Source organism: Perognathus longimembris, chromosome 14 (genome assembly GCF_023159225.1).
Source record: "Perognathus longimembris pacificus isolate PPM17 chromosome 14, ASM2315922v1, whole genome shotgun sequence".
Lineage (NCBI taxonomy): Eukaryota > Metazoa > Chordata > Mammalia > Rodentia > Heteromyidae > Perognathus > Perognathus longimembris.
Window position 1 is genome coordinate 62,076,192 of NC_063174.1, and position 22,320 is coordinate 62,098,511.

Sequence of the window (22,320 nt, forward strand, 5' to 3'; positions counted from 1 at the left end):
GCCTTGGCGCCCTCGGGCCGGCAGCCTCGCGGGGCGCTCTCCCTGCAGGTGTTTGGAGTGCTGGCGGCCCTGGGGCTCGGCTGCGTGGCTCTCGCCTTGCTCCTGGGCCCCGCGGCCCCGCTCCTCACCTGGCCCCGCACGGGCCGTAAGGAAGCGCCGGGCCGGCCCCGACAGCCCTGGGAGGAGCGGCCGGGCGGCAGACAGACTCCTGCCGGTGAGTGTCGCGGGCCCGTGTGCCCGGCTGGGCCCCGCCAGCTGTGCCCGGCGGAGTGCAGGAGGCAGGGCTGTCGGCACGGGGGTGTGGACCTGAGCACTCCCAAAGTCCTTCCGCTCCTGGGGTGCTGCTGCTCCCCAGCCACGCCTCGCCCCCTCTGGGGCCCGGAACCCAGAGCCTCTCAGGAGTGGGTGCTCCCCCAGGGGTGGGGTGACCCTGTCCCTCAGGCTCCTCGTTAAACTCGCTCAGGGGCTCAGATCCGCCCTGCCCCCCTCCGCACCCCGCACCCCGGGGCGGCTCCCCTGGCTCCGGCCACAGGCAGCTCTGGGAATCGTCCTCGGCCCTTTCCGTGCTCCCCAGGCTCGTCCTCGTCGAAAGCATCCCCCAGGACCTGCCCTTTCCGGCCGGCAGCCCCTCCGGCCGGCCCCTGGCCCGGGCCTGGCTGCAGCTTTTGGACACAGCCCAGGAGAGCATCCAGGTGGCTTCGTACTACTGGACCCTCACCGGGCCAGACATCGGGGTCCACGACACGTCCTCCCAGCAGGTTCACCCCCCCCGGCCGCGGGCCGCCCCCTCCCCTCCCGCCCCCGAGACTGGAGGGCCCGGGGTTCCTCTGGTGGTGAGGCGGGGGCTGAGCCCTCGGGAAGGCCCGGCACAGTCGGCCGAGCCCCGGGCTAGTCCCCGGCGGCCATTCCGCTCCCGGTCGAGGGTCATCTGGATTGGGTCCCTCCTGGGCTACAGGGCCCACGGTGGGGCGGGCTGGGGCGGCCCCTCATGGCCGGCCTGGCTCTGCAGGGGGAGGCTGTGCTGCAGAAGCTGCAGCGTCTGCTGGCCAGGAACGTCTCCCTGGAAGTGGCCACCAGCAGCCCGACCCCGGCCGGGAAGTCCACGGATCTGCACGTCCTGGCTGCCCGAGGTAGGGGCTCGCGCCCTCAGGCGCTGGGGGCACCTCGGCGTGAAGCCCCAGACCAGCGGCGGCCAGGCGAGCCTGGGAGGCCTGCGGAGGGCGGAGCCCGCGCCCCGTCCAGCTGACCTCACTGGGGTCGGGGGGGGGGGGGGAACGACCCTCACACGGCCCAGCCAGGAGCGCCGGCCAGGGAGCCCCGGGCACAGCCATTACAAGTGCCCGAGACGTCCCGGGCCGGGCTGTGCCTCTGTTTCCCGCTCTGCACGGGGGGAGGGGGGGGGCAGAAACGGCCCTGGGCAGCGCTGCCACCTGAGGACCAGGCTCCCCCGCAGGCGGGCGCCAGCACTCAGCGTGGCTCCCCTCCCCCAGGTGCCCGCGTCCGGCAGGTGCCCATGAAGACGCTCACCGGCGGTGTCCTGCACTCCAAATTCTGGATTGTGGACAGGCAGCACGTCTACCTGGGCAGTGCCAACATGGACTGGCGGTCGCTGACCCAGGTGAGTCCAAAGACCCAAGGCCGAGCGGGCCTCCCCAGCTCCCCCTCCCCGCGGAGGCCTGGGCCTGGTGTCCTCAGAGTCTCCACCACGGGTGTGGAGTGGTCACGTGGCCATGATCGCCACACCAGCCCGGAGCCCGGCCCCTCAATCACAGTGTGGAGGAACATTTAAGGAAGGTGCTGATGCGGTGTCACGCACAGTCCACGCATTGCAGACGCATCACAGGCCTGGAGCAGGGCCCCACAGGAGGGCCTGGGCGTGGACTATGCGAAACCCTGGGCTCTGCCCACGGCACCACACAAAAATTGTCAAAAAAGCAGGTGCTGCTGGTGATCTGGCTCCCTGGTCAAAGCGCCCACCCGCCTGCACAAAGCCTTGGGCTCAACCCCCAGCGCTCCAGGCGAGCACGCTGCCACTCTGAGCCCCAGCACCACTTCCGGCTTTCTCTGCCTGTGTGGTGCTGAGGACTGGAACCCAGGGCTTCACGCGTGCTAGGCGATTGCTCCACCGCCAAGTGGTTATACCTAATGATGGTTTTAATTTCCATCTTTGTGTTTCCGTGCGTTTTCACATTATTATTATTATTATTGTGGAATAATGTGTTTCTTTACCTCTGAAGTACAGTGGCCAGGAAAAACAGGGCCTGGCCCCTGCCAGCTCTGCACACGCCCCTCTCAGGTGACACTGCCCAGCCGCTGGCTGTCGCTGGCTCCCCAGTCCCAGGGCGCCTTGCTCCCCGTGGCCCCCGCCCCTGTCCCTGCAGGTGAAGGAGCTTGGCGCGGTCATCTACAACTGCAGCCGTCTGGCCCAGGACCTGGAAAAGATTTTCCAGACCTACTGGGCCCTGGGGGTGCCCCATGCTGTCCTCCCCAAAACCTGGCCTCGGAACTTCTCCACCCACATCAACCACGCCCAGCCCCTCCGAGGGCACTTTGATGGAGTGCCCACCACTGCCTACCTCTCGGTAAGGGGAGCAGAGAGGCCGCCGGAGCCCCTACTCAGCTCTCGGGCTGCTGCACTGAGCGGGAACGGGACCCCAAGAGGACCTGGGCCCACGCCGCAGCCGTACAGGGGGCGGGGAGAGGGTGAGGAGGAGGCGGGAAGCAGTCGGGAGATGGGGTCTCCTCTCCCCGGAGGTGAGCGGCCAGAGCACCAGGCACGCCCTAGCTCTGCAGGGAAGAGGGGTGCCAGCACCCTCCCCGCATCCCAGCACGGGTCTCCACCACTCCAGAGACGGGCCTACAGGAGACTCCCCCACAGGAGAGGGGCCACCCCCAGACCCAGGGCCCCGTGGGGTTATGGGCCCAGGAATCCCCCGGCCGTCAGTGCACTCTGGGTCACGCCCCACAGGCGTCCCCGCCCGCCCTCTGTCCCACGGCCGCACTCGGGACCTGGACGCCGTGCTGGCGGTGATCAGGGGAGCCCGGAAGTTCATCTACACCTCTGTGATGGAGTACTTCCCCACCACCCGCTTCAGCCACCCTGCCAGGTAGGCGGGACAGGGCCCGAGGCAGGTGTGCCCACCTTGCTGAGGGGCGGCTCCGGCGCACGTATCCCCTCTGGACAACCCAGGCTGTCCACGGGACCCCAGCCTCCTGCCCCTCTCCCCAGATACTGGCCAGTGCTGGACAACGCTCTGCGGGCAGCGGCCTTGAACAGAGGTGTGCGTGTGCGTTTGCTGGTCAGCTGCTGGCTCAACACAGACCCTACCATGTTCCCTTTCCTGCGATCTCTGCAGGCCTTCGGCAACGCCTCGGCTGGCATCTCAGTGGACGTGGTGAGGACCCCTCCCGGGGCGGGCTGGGGAGAGGAGGACCCCTCCCGGGGCGGGCCGGGGAGAGAAAGTGTTCTCCCCGCCCCCCCCCCCGGCCCAACCTGACACGCTCTCTTGTTTCTGGAAGAAAGTCTTCATCCTGCCTGTGGGGAACCACTCCAACATCCCATTCAGCCGGGTGAACCACAGCAAATTCACTGTCACAGATAAGACGGCCTACATAGGTGAGTGTAGCAGGAGGGGGGAGGACAACAGCTGCGGGGGGGGGTGGCCAAGGTCTCTGGTGTTTGGGAGATTAGGCAAGCAGCTCAGCTGCCCCAGCCCATGGGATCAGGTGTGAAAAGGACTGGGTCCCAGAGGCTGAGTAAGGACCCCATCCCTGGTGAGTTAAGACCCCACCCAGGCTAAGTTAGGACCCCATCCAGGTGAGTTAGGACCCCATCTGGGGTAAGGATCCTGTCCTGGGTGAGTTAAGACCCCATCCTGGGTGAGTTAGGACCCCACCCAGTGTGAGTCAGGACCCCATCCTGGGTAAGGACCCTGTCCTGGGTGAGTTAAGATCCCATCCCGGGTGAGTTAGGACCCCATCCCAGGGTCTTAGGACCCCATCTCCAGTGAGCTAAGATCCCATCCTGGGCTGAGTTAGGACTCTATCCCAGGCAATCAGGGTAGAGTTCCACTGTGAATAGCCATGTGACCCTCCTGCACCTGCACGATGGGCTGCCTTTGCCAGAAGTTGATGACCACAGGGCAGTCAGTGTGCCTGAGCCCCACACCAGCCTCTGGGACCCCAGTACTGCCTGGGCTGTGGGGCCCTGAGCATCTCTTCCTGCCGGCCCCTCCAGGTACCTCCAACTGGTCAGAGGACTACTTCAGCAGCACCTCGGGCGTGGGCTTGGTAGTCAGCCAGAGGGCCTCCAGCACCCAGCTGAGTGGGCCCCCTGTGCAGGAAGAGCTGCGGGGACTTTTTGAGCGAGACTGGAGCTCTGACTATGCGGTGGATCTAGATGGACAGGCCCCAGGCCAGGACTGTGTTTGGTAGGTGGAGCCCTGTGCTCTAGGGCCACAGCTCTCAGTGGACACTGTGCCCAGCATCCACCAGTTCAAGCTCAGAGGCTGCAGAAGGCGAGGACTATTACTTGGAGTCTGGGTTGCACTTCTGAGGGTTCTGAGCAGGAATCTGAGATGCCCAATGCCCAGGGCTGTCGGGGAAGGAGAAGCTGAGGCTGAGGAGGTCCACAATTACAGGGGGAAGGCAGCTGAGCGAAGCAAGCTGCTCTCAGCCATCCCTCACTGGCACACCAGTGATGGATTGCTAGCACAGCTGCCCCGCTGCCCACCTCCACTTACAGATGGAGAGAGCTCCAGGCCCGGCCAATCCGAACACTGACATTCCTGTCCACTTTTTCACTGTATTCATGCCCACAGGGTCCTGGTCCCTGAAATGTCCCTTATTAAACTACATCTCCCAGGCTTCTCCCCTCTGTTCAGGCAAGGGCTCCATGGTTCCTCCTTCCAGGCTCAACACTCAGGGGGAACATAAGCCGCCTGCCCCTGGCTGCACCCCCTCTGGGACGCTCGGGGTGAACACAGCCGCCTGCCCCGGGCTGCACCCCCTCTGGGGCCCTCAGGATGTCCTTGCTCACTTTACACAGCTGCAGTCCTGGCTCAGAAGCAAAGCGTCTCCTCTGGGCCCTGCACAGCCAGCACCCCACTGGCCACAGGGACCTGTGAAGGGGGTGTGGACATGAACATCTCGCGGAAGCCCTGATAAGGGTCCGTTGGGGAGCTCCCTCCTCGTCCTGGCCTGTGGAAACCCAGGACAAGGCCTCACGGTCTCAGGGACAGGGATGGGCTGGATGGGAGTGCAGCGTGTGCATGCGTGTGCGTGTGTGCATGCGTGTGTGTGTGTGTGTTCACAGGTGTATGTGCACGTGCACAGTGGGCCCAGGGCTACGGGTGGGGCTGTGCCTGACACGCAAAGGGTAGGGTGCAGAGGACTGAGCCTGTGCTGAGGGGTGGGGTGGGGCTGGCGGCGGCCCCGCCCACGCTCCCTCCGCCCTGGGGCACAGGATGGGACGCCACCCTGGCGCTTGCACAGAGTCCCGGCCCTGTGCTAAGGGCACCGGGCCAGCATCTGTGTCCACACTCAGCCTCTCGCCCACGGCGTCTGACCACGGCTCAGGCCCACACACCCCCGCCCCCGGCTCAGGTGCCACGGCCTCCCTGCACCAGCGCTCAGGGGCGGCCAATGTCATGGAGCGCGCGGATGCTGAATGGGTGCTGGGGCCAATTCCCCGCCCCGTCCCGCCTCTTCCCTGCCGGTCCAAGCCGGCTCTACCCCAGCCCCTGCTGTCTGGGCCTGGAAGCCCCGCCCCAGGAGGGCTCCTGCACCAGGTGGCTCTACCAGCCCTGGGCCCCGAATGCAGTATGCACATCTGCGGGGCGGGGGGGGGGGGTCTGGCAGTCACGCACGCACCAGCCTCAAAGCCTCGCTCCAGAGGACGACACCAGGCTCGGTGCGGGGGCCGCCGGCGGCGGAGGACCCACGCTCCAGAGGACACCAGGCTCGGTGCGGGTGCCGCCGGCGGCGGAGGACCCAGCCAAGCCCTGCATGGGCTGCTGAGCCCCTGGACCTGGGCAGGTGCGAGGCTCTGGTTGTGGCAACACGCTCCACAGCATGGACAGTTCACGTGTGGGGAGCCAAGGCCCTAGAAATCCCGTGGGGGGGGGGCTGGCTACTCCTCACACGGGGTGGGGGCCTCTTCGGCCTCTAGCACGCACATCCCAGTGCTCCAGGCCTTGAGTCCAGGGTCAGAGCGGGGCACAGGGCCGGTGGAGCAGGGCCACCTGCCCACACAGCCCCTGGCTCGTGACTTGCCTGGTTATGGGGACTCAGGCCAGAGGGAGGTGGGGGGGACTTTGGGTAAGCAATTGGGGGAGGACCTTGGGTGGGGAGCACCCCACAGCCCTACCCTGGCAGGGTCAGAGGCCACCAACTCCTTTCCCAGAAGTCTCCATGTTTCTTGATTAAGGTGAGCCTCCAGCCAGCCACAGGGAAAAGGGGAAAAGCACGTCACCTGTGTGCGATGGAGAGCAGAGCTGGCTCCCCGTCCCCGCCACGCCCCCACCCCCACCCTCCGCCCCTCGTCCCTGCACACCCAGGCTGCCTCCTCCCTCCCCTCAGGGCAGCTGGGGGTGGACACCTGCGGAACACAGCCCTCCAGGGCTGCTTCTTGCTGCCCTGACCACAGGACAAAAAGCACCTGTCACCAGGCCTGCAGTGAGCCCCACGGGGGGGGGGGGGACGGGTGGAGGCACCCCTGCACACAGGGCCACCCAGGCCCCACGCCTGGCTTCGGAGGGCTGCCTGGAAGGAGGCTGCCTGGGGGGACTTCCGAGGAAGGCCTGGCCCCGCGTTGTGGGCCACCTGAGCCCCCGGGCTGAGGACTACTCCACTGCACCCGGGGGACACGGCCACCGTCCGGTGCCGCGGCCAGCGGGCAGGCGGGGTGAGCCCGCTCCCTCCCCCGCCCGCAGCCCCCCAGGCCCGTCCTCTTCCTCTCGACAAACGAGAGACGTGACAGCCACCCTGAGACACAGAGCAACGACCCGGCTTCCGGAGCGGCGGGTGACGGCGGGGACCCACGGGCTCCCACGGGGGACGGGACCGGCGAGCCCCTCACAATCACCACCACGGCCTGGGGAGCATCTTTATTGTCCACGGGGGGGGGGGGTTGCGGGCTGCGGCATGTGCACGTCCGGGGGGGCGGGGACCACGCGTGGGGCGGTCTGTGCGCCTGGAGGAACGCGGGTCAGGGCGGTGGGCAGGCTGTGGGGTCTCCCGGCAGGCGTGGGGGTGGCCACGGACGGCGGCCACGGCAAGTCCTGAAAGGCGGGGCGGGGGGAGGGAGGGGCGGGGGAGGGAGGGGCTTCCTGGACCACGCCACACTTTGCCTGAAAGAGGAAATCTGCGACTGTGAGGCAAGAGCGGCTGGGTAGGGGGCCGCGCCAGGAACGGGCTCTCCGGGAGTCGTGGGAGCCAGGCCTAGCGCGGCGGGGGGCCGTCCCCGGCAGGGGCCCCTGGCCCGGGGTGGGGGGGCGGCCACGCTCTGTATTCCCTGCGTCCAAAGCTTTGCGGGAGGGGAGGCGGTGTCCGCGCCGGTTGCGGGGGGGGGGGGGGCTGTGTGCGGTGGCGCGTGGCTCCTTTCTGCTTTAGCCCCGGGCCCGGCCCCGGGCCTGGCTCCCAGGTGGCACGCCTCCCTCCGGCCCCGGCGCGCTCACGGGCCCCGGGCCTGGCTCCCAGGTGGCACGCCTCCCTCCGGCCCCGGCGCGCTCACGGGGCCCCGGGCCTGGCTCCCAGGTGGCATGCCTCCCTCCGGCCCTGGCGCGCTCACGGGGCCCCGGCCTGGCTCCCAGGTGGCATGCCTCCCTCCGGCCCCGGCGCGCTCACGGGGCCCCGGGCACGGGCTCCCCGCCGGCCTCCCCGTCCGGCTCCGCGCCCGCCGCGCGCCCGGCCCCGCCGGCCCCCCGCGCCTCCTCCGGGGAGAAGCTCTCACGCGCGTCATGGAAGGTGGCGGCGTCCTCGTCGGTCCCCGGCCGGGCCCCGGCCTCGGGGCTCTGGCTCCCCCCGGCCGGCGAGGAGAACCCTAGCAGGTGGAACCAGCCCGCCTTCTCGGCCCGGGCCCCCGGCCCGTGGGCGTCCCCCCGGCGCTCCCCCTCGCCGCTCGAGAGCCCGGCGCTCGGGAGCCAGGACCACGGCGGGCCGGAAGGCCTTCTGCCCCGCGGCTTCTCCCCCGGAGCCCGGGCTTCGCCCGCCGGCGGGGTCCCGGCCGCCGGGCTGTCCAGGAGCTCCGGGACTCCTGCCGGCTCCTCGTCGGCGGGCGCCCCGGGGGCGAGCGGGCGGCCGACGCCGGCGGGGACCGCCTCCCACGGCTCTGCGGGTGGGGGGGCTCCGCGCGGGGTGGCCCCACCCGGGTCCGCCCGCGGGGAGGGCGCCGGGACCGTCGCCTTCAGCAAGGAAAAGCCGTAGGAAGGGGTCTGCGTCACGGATTTGGGGATCTCCGATTCCCGCACGATCTGCGTGGAGAAGGCCCCCGCGGTGGCTGGGCGGGCGCGCGCGTGCGTCACGGTGCCGCGCAGGACGACCCCTGACCCTCGCCCGGAGCCCCCTGGAGGTGCACCCTGACTCTAGACACCGGGGGCGCCCGCCAGGCGAGGTCCGCAGGCCGCTCCCCGCCGCCCTCGGCGTCGGCCCCCCGGAGCCCGGGGGGGTCCTGCCCGGCCCGGGACTCCACGTCCCTCACCCCTGGAAAGGACAGGGCCTCGGGGGCGGGGGCGGGCACGAGAACGGGGCGCCTTCAACGGGGGGAACCGGACGGCGAGCACGGGGTCGCTCACCACAGAGACCCGGGCCGGCACGTCCGCCTGGGAAGCCTTCAGCGGCAGAGGCCCTCGGGGCGGGGGAGAGGCGGGCTGGGCGGCCTCCTCCGCCGGGGCGCCCCCCTCTCCCTCGGGGGCCGCCTCCCCGCCCCCCTGCGCAGGGCCGGCCGGCCCCTCGGAAGCCCTCGGCGTCGGGAGCCCCGGCGTGGCGGGCCGGCCTGGCTCCCCATCCTCGCGGGAGGAAGTCTCGGCGCTCGCGTCCGCCTGGGCTGCCTGAGCGGAAGGCCGGGGGGAGGGCTGCTCTGCGCCAGGGGGGGCGCCCCGACGCTCGAGGGGCGCGGGCGGCTCCAGCTCTCTCCTCGAGGACTGGCTGAACGACGGCAGCCGGAACCGGGGCCGCTTGAAGGGACTGCTCTTGACGGGCTGGGCGGGGACCTCGTCGGAGGGGACCCCGGCGGAGCCCTCGGGACCTGGAGACCCGGCGACGGCGGGGTGGGAGGGCAGGGCGGGGTGCGGGCCGGGCCCCGGGCGGGGGCGGAGGCCCAGGACTCCACCGCACCCACACCGCGCTGCCCCAGTGCCCGTCGGGGCTGCGGACCACGAACTTGGGCTTATGGAATTTAGGAAAGACACCCGGACATAAGCGGGTGGAGCGTGCGGGTCGGGAAAGGGGCCCTCGGGAAGGCTGACCATCACACCGGGGACCTCGGCCTCCGGGTCAGCGGAGGGCAGCGGAGCGCTGACCTCGGGGACCTTCGGGTCCCCCTGGACGGAGGCGGGCAACTGTCGCCCTGCACGCTGGGTGCCGACAGCCCACTAGGGCCCTCCGAGGGTTTCCCGGGCACCGACACCCCAAAGGGCGGCATCGTGAACTTGGGCGTTTTGAACTTGCGGTCTTTGGCGGGCATCTCCTTGTCCCCGGGGGCCAGGTCCCCCTCCGGCTGGGCACCGGGGGCTTGGATGTCCCCCTCCACACCGGGCAGAGCCACCTCCAGGGCAGGAGCACCTGCCTCAGCGGTGGGAACTTCCGGGTCCAGCTTGGGGCCCCTGAGGTCCACTCTGGGCATCCTCAGGCTGGGCATCTGCACCTTGGGCAGGTGACCTTTGAGACTAAAGCTTGGCCGACGGCCTGACAGTTCTGTCGTGGGGAGTTGGTCATCACACTCCTTCTTGGTCACCAGGCCAGCCTCGACCTCCAGTTCAACAGAGGACAGCTGAGCACTGACGTCAGGAGTCTTCACTACACCGTGGACGGTGGGAACATCCACATCGCCCTGCACCTTGGGTGCAGAAACCTCCGTCGTTCTCTCTGAGGGCTTCCCAGGCACCGACACCCCGAAGGACGGCATCCTGAACTTGGGCATTTTGAACTTGCTGTCTTTGGCCACCATGTCCTTGTCCCCCAGACTGAGGTCCCCCTCCAACTGGACACCAGGGGTCTCCGTGTCCACATCCAGGCTGGGCAGCACCCTTTCCTCCTCAGGGGTGTCCATTTCATGCTTAGGGCCCTTCAAGTCCAGCTTGGGGCCCTTGATGTGCACCTCAGGACCCTTGATGCCCACTTTGGGCATCTTCAGGCTGGGCCTCTGCATCTTGGCCTGGTGGCCCTCGAGTCCTGCTCTGGCTGGCTGGGCTTTCAGCCCTCCCTCAGGCAGATGGCACTCAGGCAATTTCATGGTCTCCAGGCCGGGTTTGGCCTCCACCTCGGCAGAGGGCATCTGAACGCCGAGGTCAGCGGTCTTCACTTTACCATGGAAGGAGGGAAGGCCCAGGTCTCCCTGCACCTGGGGTGCAGTCACCTCCAGCACACCATCTGAGGGCTTCCCAGGCACTGACACCCCGAAGGACGGCATCTTGAACTTGGGCATTTTGAACTTGCTGTCTTTGGTGGGTATCTCCTTGTCCCCCAGAGCAAGGTCCTCCTCCAACTGGATACCAGGGGCTTGGAGGTCCAACTCCATGCTAGGCAGAGCCCCATCCAGCTCAGGGATACCCGCCTCGGCCTTGGTGCCCTTCATGTCCAGCGAGGGACCCTTGATGTCCACCTGGGGGCCCTTGATGTCCACTCTGGGCATCTTCAGGCTGGGCATCTGCACCTTGGGCAGGTGGCCCTTGAGACTAAAGCTTGGCCGACGGCCTGACAGTTCTGCCGAGGGGAGTTGGTCATCACACTCCTTCTTGGTCACCAGGCCAGCCTCGGCCTCCAGTTCAACAGAGGACAGATGAGCACTGACGTCAGGAGTCTTCACTACACCGTGGACAGTGGGAACATCCACATCGCCCTGCACCTTAGGCACAGAAATACCCATCGCTTTCTCTGCCGTTTTCCCAGGCACCGACATCCCGAAGGACGGCACCTTGAACTTGGGCATTTTGAACTTGCTGTCTTTGGTGGGCACCTCCTTGTCCCCCTGGACCAGGTCCCCCTCCTGCTTGGCAGTGGGGACTTGGATGTCCCCCTCCACACTGGGCAGAGCCACCTCCAGATCAGGGACATCAGCCTTGGTGCCCTTCACGTCCACCTGGGGGCCCTTAATATCCACCTGGGGGCCCTTGATGTCCACTCTGGGCATCTTCAGGCTGGGCATCTCCACCCTGGGCAGGTGGCCCTTGAGACTGGCTCCCCCAGGCTGGACAGCCAGGTCTTCCTCGGGTAGCTTGATTGTTACCTGGTCGGCTTTGGCCTCCACTTCTGCAGAAGGCAGCTGAACACTGACGTCAGGGGTCTTGAGGTCCCCCTTGATTGATGGTAGACCCACGTCACACTGCAACGTGGGGCTGGACACCTCTAGAGTGCCCTCTGAGGCCTTGCCAGGCACTGACACCCCAAAGAAGGGCATCTTGAACTTGGGCATTTTGAACTTGCTGTCTTTGGCCACCTCGTCCTTGTCCCCCAGAGCCAGGTCCCCCTCCAACTGGACACCAGGGGCTTGGAGGTCCACCTCCACACTGGGCAGAGCCACCTCCAGATCAGGGACACCCGCCTCTGCCTTGGTGCCCTTCACGTCCAGCTTGGTCCCCTTGATGTCCACCTGGGGCCCTTGATTTCCACCTTGGGCATCGTCAGGCTGGGCATCTGCACCGTGGGAAGGTGACCTTTGAGGCCAGCTCCGGTCAGCTGGCCATCGAGCTCCCCCTCAGGCAGCTGGCCCTTGGGCAATTGCACAGACATCTGTCCAGCCTTGGCCTCCAAATCCACAGCGGGCTGCTGAAGGCTGACCCCGGGGCTCGTTAGTTCACCATGGAACGAGGGCAGCTCCCCACCGCCCTGCACCTTGGGCACAGACACCTCCAGCACAGCCTCCGAGGGCTTCCCCGGCACTGACACCCCGAAGGACGGCATCTTGACCTTGGGCATTTTGAACTTGCTTCCTTTGGTGTCCACATCCTTGACTTCGAGCGTGAGGTCCTGGTCCAGCTGGGCAGCAGCGGCCTGGATGTCCACGTCCACACTGGGCAGAGCCACCTCCAGATCAGGGACATCAGCCTTGGTGCCCTTGATGTCCACCTGGGGGCCCTTGATGTCCACCTGGGGGCCCTTGATTTCCACCTGGGGGCCCTTGATGTCCCCCTGGGGGACCTTGATGTCCACTCTGGGCATCTTCAGGCTGGGCATCTGCACCTTGGGCAGGTGACCTTTGAGACTAAAGCTTGGCCGACGGCCTGACAGTTCTGCCGAGGGGAGTTGGTCATCACACTCCTTCTTGGTCACCAGGCCAGCCTCAGCCTCCAGTTGAACAGCGGGCAGCTGAGCACTGACGTCAGGAGTCTTCACTTCACCTTGGACGGTGGGAACATCCACGTCGCCCTGCACCTTGGGCACAGAAATCCCCATTGTTCTCTCTGAGGGCTTCCCAGGCACTGACACCCCGAAGGATGGCATCTTGAACTTGGGCATTTTGAACTTGCTGTCTTTGGCCACCATATCCCTGCCTCCAGGAATGAGGTCCTCCTCCACCTGGGCACCAGGGGCCTGGAGGTCCACCTCCACGCTAGGCAGAGCCACCTCCAGTTCAGGGACACCCGCCTCTGCCTTGGTATGCTTCACGTCCAGCTTGGGGGCCTTCACGTCAAGCTTGGGGCCCTTGATGTCCACTTTGGGCACCTTCAGGCTGGGCATCTCCACCCTGGGCAGGTGACCCTTGAGACTTGCTCCCCCAGGCTGGACAGCCAGGTCTTCCTTGGGTAGCTGGCCCTCGGGTAGCCTGATTGTTACCTGGTCGGCTTTGGCCTCCACTTCTGCAGAGGGCAGCCGAACACTGACTTCAGGGGTCTTGTGGTCCCCCTGGACTGATGGTAGACCCATATCACACTGCAATGTGGGGCTGGACATCTCTAGAGTGCCCTCTGAGGCCTTGCCAGGTACTGACACCCCAAAGGACGGCATCTTGAACTTGGGCATTTTGAACTTGCTGTCTTTGTCCACCATGTCCTTGTCCCCCAGACTGAGGTCCCCCTCCAACTGGACACCAGAGCCTTGGAGGTCCACCTCCATACTGGGCAGAGCCACCTCCAGATCAGGGACACCCACCTCTGCCTTGGTGCCCTTCATGTCCAGCTTGGTCCCCTTGATGTCCACCTGGGGGCCCTTGATTTCCACTTTGGGCATCGTCAGGCTGGGCATCTGCACCTTGGGAAGGTGACCTTTGAGACTAATGCCTCTCCGATGGCCTGACAGTTCTGCCGTGGGGAGTTGGTCATCACACTCCTTGGTCACCAGGCCAGCCTCGACCTCCAGTTCAACAGAGGACAGCTGAGCACTGACGTCAGGAGTCTTCACTTCTCCGTGGACGGTGGGAACATCTACATCTCCCTGCACCTTGGGTGCAGAAACCTCCATTGCACCCTCCGAGGGCTTCCCAGGCACTGACACCCCAAAGGATGGCATCTTGACCTTGGGCATTTTGAACTTGCTGTCTTTGGCAACTACATTCTTGTCCCCAAGAATGAGGTCCCCCTCCAGCTTGGCAATGGGGCCTTGGAGGTCCCCCTCCACACTGGACAGAGCTACCTCCACATCGGGGCCACCTGCCTCAGTCTTGGTGCCCTTCACGTCCAGCTTTGGGCCCTTGATGTCCACCTGGGGGCCCTTGATGTCCACCTTGGGCATCTTCAGGCTGGGCATCTGCACCTTGGGCAGGTGGCCTTTGAGACTAAAGCTTGGCCGACGGCCTGACAGTTCTGTCGTGGGGAGTTGGTCATCACACTCTTTCTCAGTCACCAGGCCAGCCTCAGCTTCCAGTTCAACAGCGGGCAGCTGAGCACTGAGGTCAGAAGTCTTCAATTCACCGTGGACGGTGGGAACATCTACATCTCCCTGCACCTTTGGCACAGAAACCTCCATTGCTTTCTCTGAGGTCGTCCCAGGCACCGATACCCCGAAAGACGGCATCCTGAACTTGGGCATTTTGAACTTGCTGTCTTTGGCCACTATGACCTTGTCCCCCAGACTGAGGTCCCCCTCCAACTGGACACCAGAGGCTTGGAGGTCCACCTCCATACTTGGCAGAGCCACCTCCAGATCAGGGCCACCCACCTCTGCCTTGGTGCCCTTCACGTCCAGCTTGGTGCCCTTGATGTTCAATTGGGGGCTCTTGATGTCCACTTTGGGCATCTTCAGGCTGGGCATCTCCACCCTGGGCAGGTGGCCCTTGAGACTGGCTCCCCCAGGCTGGACAGCCAGGTCTTCCTCAGGGAGCTTGATTGTTACCTGGTCGGCTTTGGCCTCCACTTCTGCAGAAGGCAGCTGAACACTGACTTCAGGGGTCTTGAGGTCCCCCTGGACTGATGGTAGATCCACGTCACACTGCAACGTGGGGGTGGACACCTCTAGAGTGCCCTCTGAGGCCTTGCCAGGTACTGACACCCCAAAGGACGGCATCTTGAACTTGGGCATTTTGAACTTGCTGTCTTTGGCCACCTCGTCCTTGTCCCCCAGAGCCAGGTCCCCCTCCAACTGGACACCAGGGGCTTGGAGGTCCACCTCCACACTGGGCAGAGCCACCTCCAGATCAGGGACACCCGCCTCTGCCTTGGTGCCCTTCACGTCCAGCTTGGTCCCCTTGATGTCCACCTGGGGGCCCTTGATTTCCACTTTGGGCATCGTCAGGCTGGGCATCTGCACCGTGGGAAGGTGACCTTTGAGGCCAGCTCCGGTCAGCTGGCCATCGAGCTTCCCCTCAGGCAGCTGGCCCTTGGGCAATTGCACAGACATCTGTCCAGCCTTGGCCTCCAAATCCACAGCGGGCTGCTGAAGGCTGACCCCGGGGCTCGTTAGTTCACCATGGAACGAGGGCAGCTCCCCACCGCCCTGCACCTTGGGCACAGACACCTCCAGCACAGCCTCCGAGGGCTTCCCCGGCACTGACACCCCGAAGGACGGCATCTTGACCTTGGGCATTTTGAACTTGCTTCCTTTGGTGTCCACATCCTTGACTTCGAGCGTGAGGTCCTGGTCCAGCTGGGCAGCAGCGGCCTGCATGTCCACGTCCACACTGGGCAGAGCCACCTCCAGATCAGGGACATCAGCCTTGGTGCCCTTGATGTCCACCTGGGGGCCCTTGATGTCCACTCTGGGCATCGTCAGGCTGGGCATCTGCACCCTGGGCAGGTGGCCTTTGAGACTAATGCCTGTCCGATGGCCTGACAGTTCTGTCGTGGGGAGTTGGTCATCACACTCCTTCTTGGCCACAAGTCCAGTCTTGGCCTCCAGTTCAACAGTGGGCAGCCGAACACTGAGGTCTGAAGTCTTCACTTCACCATGGACGGTGGGAATATCTACATCTGCCTGCACCTTTGGCACAGAAATCCCCATCGTTCTCTCTGAGGGCTTCCCAGGCACTGACACCCCGAAGGACGGCATCTTGACCTTGGGCATTTTGAACTTGCTGTCTTTGGCCACCTCGTCCTTGTCCCCCAGACTGAGGTCCCCCTCCAAATGGACACCAGAGGCTTGGAGGTCCACCTCCATACTGGGCAGAGCCACCTCCAGATCAGGGCCACCCACCTCTGCCTTGGTGCCCTTAATGTCCACCTGGGGGCCCTTGATGTCCACCTGGGGGCCCTTGATGTCCACTCTGGGCATCTTCAGGCTGGGCATCTGCACCCTGGGCAGGTGGCCCTTGAGACTGGCTCCCCCAGGCTGGACAGCCAGGTCTTCCTCGGGTAGCTTGATTGTTACCTGGTCGGCTTTGGCCTCCACTTCTGCAGGAGGCAGCTGAATACTGACTTCAGGGGTCTTCAGGTCCCCCTGGACTGATGGTAGACCCATATCACACTGCAACGTGGGGCTGGACACCTCTAGAGTGCCCTCTGAGGCCTTGCCAGGCACTGACACCCCAAAGGACGGCATCTTGAACTTGGGCATTTTGAACTTGCTGTCTTTGGCCACCTCGTCCTTGTCCCCCAGAGCGAGGTCCCCCTCCAACTGGACACCAGGGGCTTGGAGGTCCACCTCCACACTGGGCAGAGCCAACTCCAGATCAGGGACACCCACCTCTGCCTTGGTGCCCTTCATGTCCAGCTTGGGGCCCCTGAGGTCCACTTTGGGCATCCTCAGGCTGGGCATCTGCACCTTGGGCAGGTGGCCTTTGAGACTAAAGCTTGGCCGACGGCCTGACAGTTTTGTCGCAGAATGTTGGTCATCACACTCTTTCTCAGTCACCATGCCAGCCTCAGCCTCCAGTTTAACAGAGGACTGCTGAGCACTGACGTCAGGAGTCTTCACTTCTCCGTGGACGGTGGGAACATCTACATCTCCCTGCACCTTGGGGGCAGAAACTTCTATTGCACCCTCCGAGGGCTTCCCAGGCACTGACACCCCGAAGGACGGCATCTTGACCTTGGGCATTTTGAACTTGCTGTCTTTGGCCACCTCGTCCTTGTCCCCCAGAGCGAGGTCCCCCTCCGACTGGACACCAGAGGCTTGGAGGTCCACCTCCACACTGGGCAGAGCCACCTCCAGATCAGGGACACCCACATCTGCCTTGGGGCCCTTCACATCCAGCTTGGGGCCCTTTATGTCCACCTGGGGGCCCTTGATGTCCACCTTGAGCATCTTCAGGCTGGGCATCTGCACCGTGGGAAGGTGACCTTTGAGGCCAGCTCCGGTCAGCTGGCCATCGAGCTCCCCCTCAGGCAGCTGGCCCTTGGGCAATTGCACAGACATCTGTCCAGCCTTGGCCTCCAAATCCACAGCGGGCTGCTGAAGGCTGACCCCAGGGCTCGTTAGTTCACCATGGAACGAGGGCAGCTCCCCACCGCCCTGCACCTTGGGCACAGACACCTCCAGCACAGCCTCCGAGGGCTTCCCCGGCACTGACACCCCGAAGGACGGCATCTTGACCTTGGGCATTTTGAACTTGCTTCCTTTGGTGTCCACATCCTTGACTTCGAGCGTGAGGTCCTGGTCCAGATGGGCAGCAGCGGCCTGCATGTCCACGTCCACACTGGGCAGAGCCACCTCCAGATCAGGGACATCAGCCTTGGTGCCCTTCACGTCCACCTGGGGGCCCTTGATGTCCACCTGGGGGCCCTTGATGTCCACTCTGGGCATCTTCAGGCTGGGCATCTGCACCCTGGGCAGGTGGCCCTTGAGACTGGCTCCCCCAGGCTGGACAGCCAGGTCTTCCTCGGGTAGCTTGATTGTTACCTGGTCGGCTTTGGCCTCCACTTCTGCAGGAGGCAGCTGAACACTGACTTCAGGGGTCTTGTGGTCCCCCTGGATTGATGGTAGACCCACGTCACACTGCAACGTGGGGGTGGACACCTCTAGAGTGCCCTCTGAGGCCTTGCCAGGCACTGACACCCCAAAGGAGGGCATCTTGAACTTGGGCATTTTGAACTTGCTGTCTTTGGCCACCTCGTCCTTGTCCCCCAGAGCAAGGTCCCCCTCCAACTGGACACCAGGGGCTTGGAGGTCCACCTCCACGCTGGGAAGAGCCACCTCCAGATCAGGGCCACCCGCCTCTGCCTTGGTGCCCTTCACGTCCAGCTTGGGGCCCCTGAGGTCCACTTTGGGCATCCTCAGGCTGGGCATCTGCACCTTGGGCAGGTGGCCTTTGAGACTAAAGCTTGGCCGACGGCCTGACAGTTTTGTCGCAGGATGTTGGTCATCACACTCTTTCTCAGTCACCAGGCCAGCCTCGGCCTCCAGTTCAACAGAGGACAACTGAGCACTGACGTCAGGAGTCTTCACTTCTCCGTGGAAGGTGGGAACATCTACATCTCCCTGCACCTTGGGGGCAGAAACTTCTATTGCACCCTCCGAGGGCTTCCCAGGCACTGACACCCCGAAGGACGGCATCCTGAACTTGGGCATTTTGAACTTGCTGTCTTTGGTGGGTATCTCCTTGTCCCCCAGAGCAAGGTCCCCCTCTAGCTGTGGACCAGGGGCTTGGAGTTCCACACTAGGCTGAGCCAACTCCAGCTCAGGGCCACCCGCCTCAAACTTGGTGCCCTTCACGTCCAGCTTGGGGCCCTTGAGGTCCACTTTGGGCATCCTCAGGCTGGGCATCTGCACCTTGGGCAGGTGGGTTTTGATACTGGCTCCCCCAGGCTGGCCATCCGTGTCTCCCTGGGGTAGCTGGCCCTCGGGCAACTCAATTATCACTTGGTTGGCTTTGGCCTTAGGATCGGCAGAGAGCAGCTGAATTCTGGCCTCAGGGGTCTTGACGTCCCCCTGGACTGAGGGCAAGCCTAAGTGTCCCTGCACCTTGGGTATCGACTCCTCCCGCGCCCCTTCTGTGGGCTTGTGGGGGCCCAGCCCTCCGAAGGACGGCATCTTGATCCCGGGCGTTCTGAACTTGCTGTCTGTGGTGGCCCCATCCTTGTCCCCCACGGGTAGCGCGCTGTCCAGCATGACACCGGGGCCCTCAGCGTCCACCCCCACGCTCATTGTGTTTTCATCACTTCTGCTATACGGGCCGCTTTCTTTTGTCAGGCTCCTATTTTGTTCTCCTTGTTTTTCTATTACGCCGGTGTGTATTTCACTTCCGTTTTTCCCGTATGTGTTTTTGTCTTCAATGTTATCTAAGCCCGTTGCTATTTTCTTGTCCCTTCTTCTTTCCCCTGTTTCCCTCTCCTTTTCTTGGGCTTGCTTTCTGTCGCCCGTTCCTACCTCTTTTGAGGGCGACCATGAGAAGGAGGGCATCTTGAAGCTGGGCGTTTTCCTCCTCGCTGGGCTTGGGTCCTCGCGGGTCTCCTCCCCTGCCATGGCGGGGGCTGCCGGCCCTCCGCCCGCCGGCCCTCCACCCGCCGGCCCTCCCTCCTGTGCCGGCCCTCCTGCCGGGGGGATGGAGGCGCCCCATCCCTCCTCTCCTTCGGGCAGTGCGGTCCCCCCTCCCCAAGGCCTCTGCTCGTGAGCAAACGTGCCTCGTTCTTGGGAAAATCCAAACGTTGGTGTCTTGAGAGGGCGTATGCGGACCCGGGCTTCCCGAGGCGGGCTCCGTGTGTCTCCGTGCTCCGGGTCACCTCGCGGAGGCGGCCTGGCGATCCTCCTTCCCGGGCCCTGCGCCGCCGCCCCCCCGTCCTCCCCACGCGATCCCGGGGCCGGCCAGCCGCCTGCCTCGCCCGGCGGCGGCGCCCTCTGCGGCCCGGCCGCCCTGCCTTCCTCCTCTCCGGGAACGGCGAGGCTCGACTCCGCGGGCCGGTGTGAGCTCTGCGCGGGCGCGGCCTCTCGCCCCTCGGCCCTGCCCTCCTGTCTGCCACCTGCCACCCTCTCCGCCTCCGGCAGCTCCTCATACCCGGGCTCCGACGGCTCCCGCACCCCTGCGTGCGCCGGGGCCCCGGCCCGCCGGCCCGTCTGGCCCTGCTCAGAGCCCCTTCCGAGCCGCAGGGGCAGAGGGCACCTCTTCCTGCGGCCGCCGGGCGCGGCCTTCTCCGGCGCCTCCGTGTCGGTGTCGGCTGGGGACCCCCCGCGCGAGCCCCCGCCTTCAGGGGCCTCTGAGGAGCTGCGGGAGCGCCGGGGTCCCGACGCCCGCCGGCTCCTTAGGGCTGGGAATTTGGGCCAAGAAAGCCTGTCCTGCGACCTCCGACCTCGACCTCCGCCGGGGGTGGAGAGGAGCCTCTCCCGGTCTCCATCCGCCTCCAGCGTCCTCGCGGGGGCCTCTGCGCACGCCTCCGCCGCCTCCGTGTCCTGAGTCACGAGGAGGGGAGGCCAGTTAGGGCCGGGGGCCGGGACTCGGGCCGGGGGCCGGGGACTCGGGCTGGGGGGCGGGGACTCGGGCCGGGGGGCGGGGACTCGGGCCGGGGGGCGGGACTCGGGCCGGGGGGCGGGGACTCGGGCCGGGGGGCCGGGACTCGGGCCGGGGGGCGGGGACTCGGGCCGGGGGGCCGGGACTCGGGCCGGGGGGCGGGGACTCGGGCAGGGGGGCGGGGACTCGGGCCGGGGGCCGGGACTCGGGCCGGGGGGCGGGGACTCGGGCCGGGGGGCGGGGACTCGGGCCGGGGGCGGGGACTCGGGCCGGGGGCGGGGACTCGGGCCGGGGGCCGGGACTCGGGCCGGGGGGCGGGGACTCGGGCCTGGGGGCGGGGACTCGGGCCGGGGGCGGGGACTCGGGCCGGGGGGCGGGGACTCGGGCCGGGGGGCGGGGACTCGGGCCGGGGGCGGGGACTCGGGCCGGGGGCGGGGACTCGGGCCGGGGGCCGGGACTCGGGCCGGGGGGCGGGGACTCGGGCCTGGGGGCGGGGACTCGGGCCGGCGGCCGGGGTCACGGCGCTGGCCACGGCAGCCACAGCGGCCTCACCTGCTGTTCCGGGCCCTTCCAGCCCTGTGGAGGGGGGTGGACAGCCCAGGCCTCCTCCTCACCGGCGGCGAGTTTCCGCTTGAGGTGGAACTGAACTTTGTAGGGCTCCGAGTACTGTAGAATTTTGAGAGCATCTTCATATTTAATGTCATCGAAGAATATGGTCGCACTGAGCAGCTGGTCTCCTAGGAGAGAAGAGGCCGCTCGCTCTCCTGCGTGCGGAGGGCTGGGCGTGGCCCGGGAGGCCCCCCTCCCCACACCCCCCAGCCCCCCGGCTCACAGGGGACCGGTCAGGGCGGAAGGAGGCCATGTGTACCTGCTCTCAGGCTGAAGAGCTTGGCAGCTGAGGAATCCTTCAGCACTTGCTTGACAAAGAGGCCCTGGGTGCCGCCGCCCGTGACACTGTAGCCGCTGGCTCCCGCCTCCACCTCCGTCTGCAGCGTCACCTCTGCTGTCTCCCGCGCGGCCTGGGACAGGAAGGAGCACACCGGAGCCGTGGGACGGGGCCTGACCCCTGCGCGTCCTGGCTGAGGGCGGGGCACTGTGCCTGCTCCGCCAGGAGGGGGCTCGGGCGGGACCCCTTCCTGTCCCCCCCTCCTGCCTGCGGGACCCGGGCAGGGCAGGGGTTCCCCATGGGCTCCCAGGGCTCCCCGCCTGGGCGGTACCTGGGGGTGGCTCATGCTGGAGGCCGGTGAGTCCCCCGAGAGCCGCTTCCACCACGACCTCCGCCTCCCCGAGGCGCGGCGCCGGCCCGGAGCCTCGTCCTGCAGTCACAGGGTTGAAGGTCGTCCACGGAAATGGGGTCATTGGGCGTGCGTGCCCTGCCCCTGCCACAGCCAAACCTCCCCAGGCCAAACCTCCCCGCCTCAACCCCACAACTACACTCACACCTCCCCCCACCCCACGCCCACACCTCCCCCCACCCCATGCCCACACCTACACCTCCCCCCACCCCACGCCCACACCTCCCCCCACCCACCCCACGCCCGTACCTCCCCCCTGGCCGCACATCCAGCCCTCCCCACAGTGGCAGGCCCTGCCTAGAACCTCACCTGGACTCCAAAGCCAGCACCCTCAGCCACACATTCGTAGACCGGTGAGGAGCCCTGAGGCCGGGGCCGGATGATCTCCTCCTCGGGCCCTCGGGTCACCTGGCGGGCGGCAAGAAGGAAGTGGCCGTCAGGGCCAGGCTCCCCCAGGAAGGACGGGGTGGGTCTGGGGGGACCCGCGGCTCCCGGGCCTCACTTACGGAGTCGTCCTCCCGGCTCTCCACCTCGGGCCGCCCCGGCTGCGGCTGTGGGCTGGACCCTGGGAAGAGAGGGAGAAGCAGCCTGTGAGACCAGGCGGGCGGAGGGAGGAAGAACGGGGTGCAGGCCGGGTCTGGGGAGGCCCCCAGCCCCTGGGCCCGGCAGCCTGAGGACTGAGCACGCGGGAGTCAGACACCAGGACTTCACACACCGAGTCCAAAAGCGTCATCCACGTGGTCCATTAAATGTGCAGCGATCAACCGAAAATGACAGATCGCACAAGAAACAAGAAGGCGCCACCTACTCTGAGGAGCAACGCGTGAACAAAACCTGCCTCCAAAACGTAGACATGGAACCTCAGCACTTGCGAGGCTGAGGCAGGGAGCATTGCAAACTGAAGGCCAGTCAGGGCTACGCAGGGAGACCTTGTCACAAAACTCCAAGGGGAAAGCACACCTGAGTGGCAGAGTCCTGTCTAGAGTGTGCGAGGCCCAGGGTTTGATCCCCGCTACCACACACACACACACACACACGCGTGCGTGCGCACACGCATTC

General features: G+C 66.1%; 1 protein-coding gene across 1 annotated transcript in view; it reads right to left on the bottom strand.

The window, feature by feature from the left end:
* The window catches only part of Ahnak2 (AHNAK nucleoprotein 2), a 211,084-nt gene extending 189,090 nt beyond the window's left edge, over window positions 1-21,994 (bottom strand). The window contains 11 exon segments of the mRNA XM_048362033.1: window positions 10,055-10,702; window positions 11,192-11,817; window positions 11,820-12,312; window positions 12,355-15,003; window positions 15,481-19,908; window positions 20,519-20,703; window positions 20,835-20,985; window positions 21,184-21,282; window positions 21,571-21,669; window positions 21,768-21,826; window positions 21,940-21,994. Of these exon segments, the coding sequence (XP_048217990.1) occupies window positions 10,055-10,702; window positions 11,192-11,817; window positions 11,820-12,312; window positions 12,355-15,003; window positions 15,481-19,908; window positions 20,519-20,703; window positions 20,835-20,985; window positions 21,184-21,282; window positions 21,571-21,669; window positions 21,768-21,826; window positions 21,940-21,994 (9,492 nt within the window).
* Window positions 21,995-22,320: the final 326 nt, after the last annotated feature.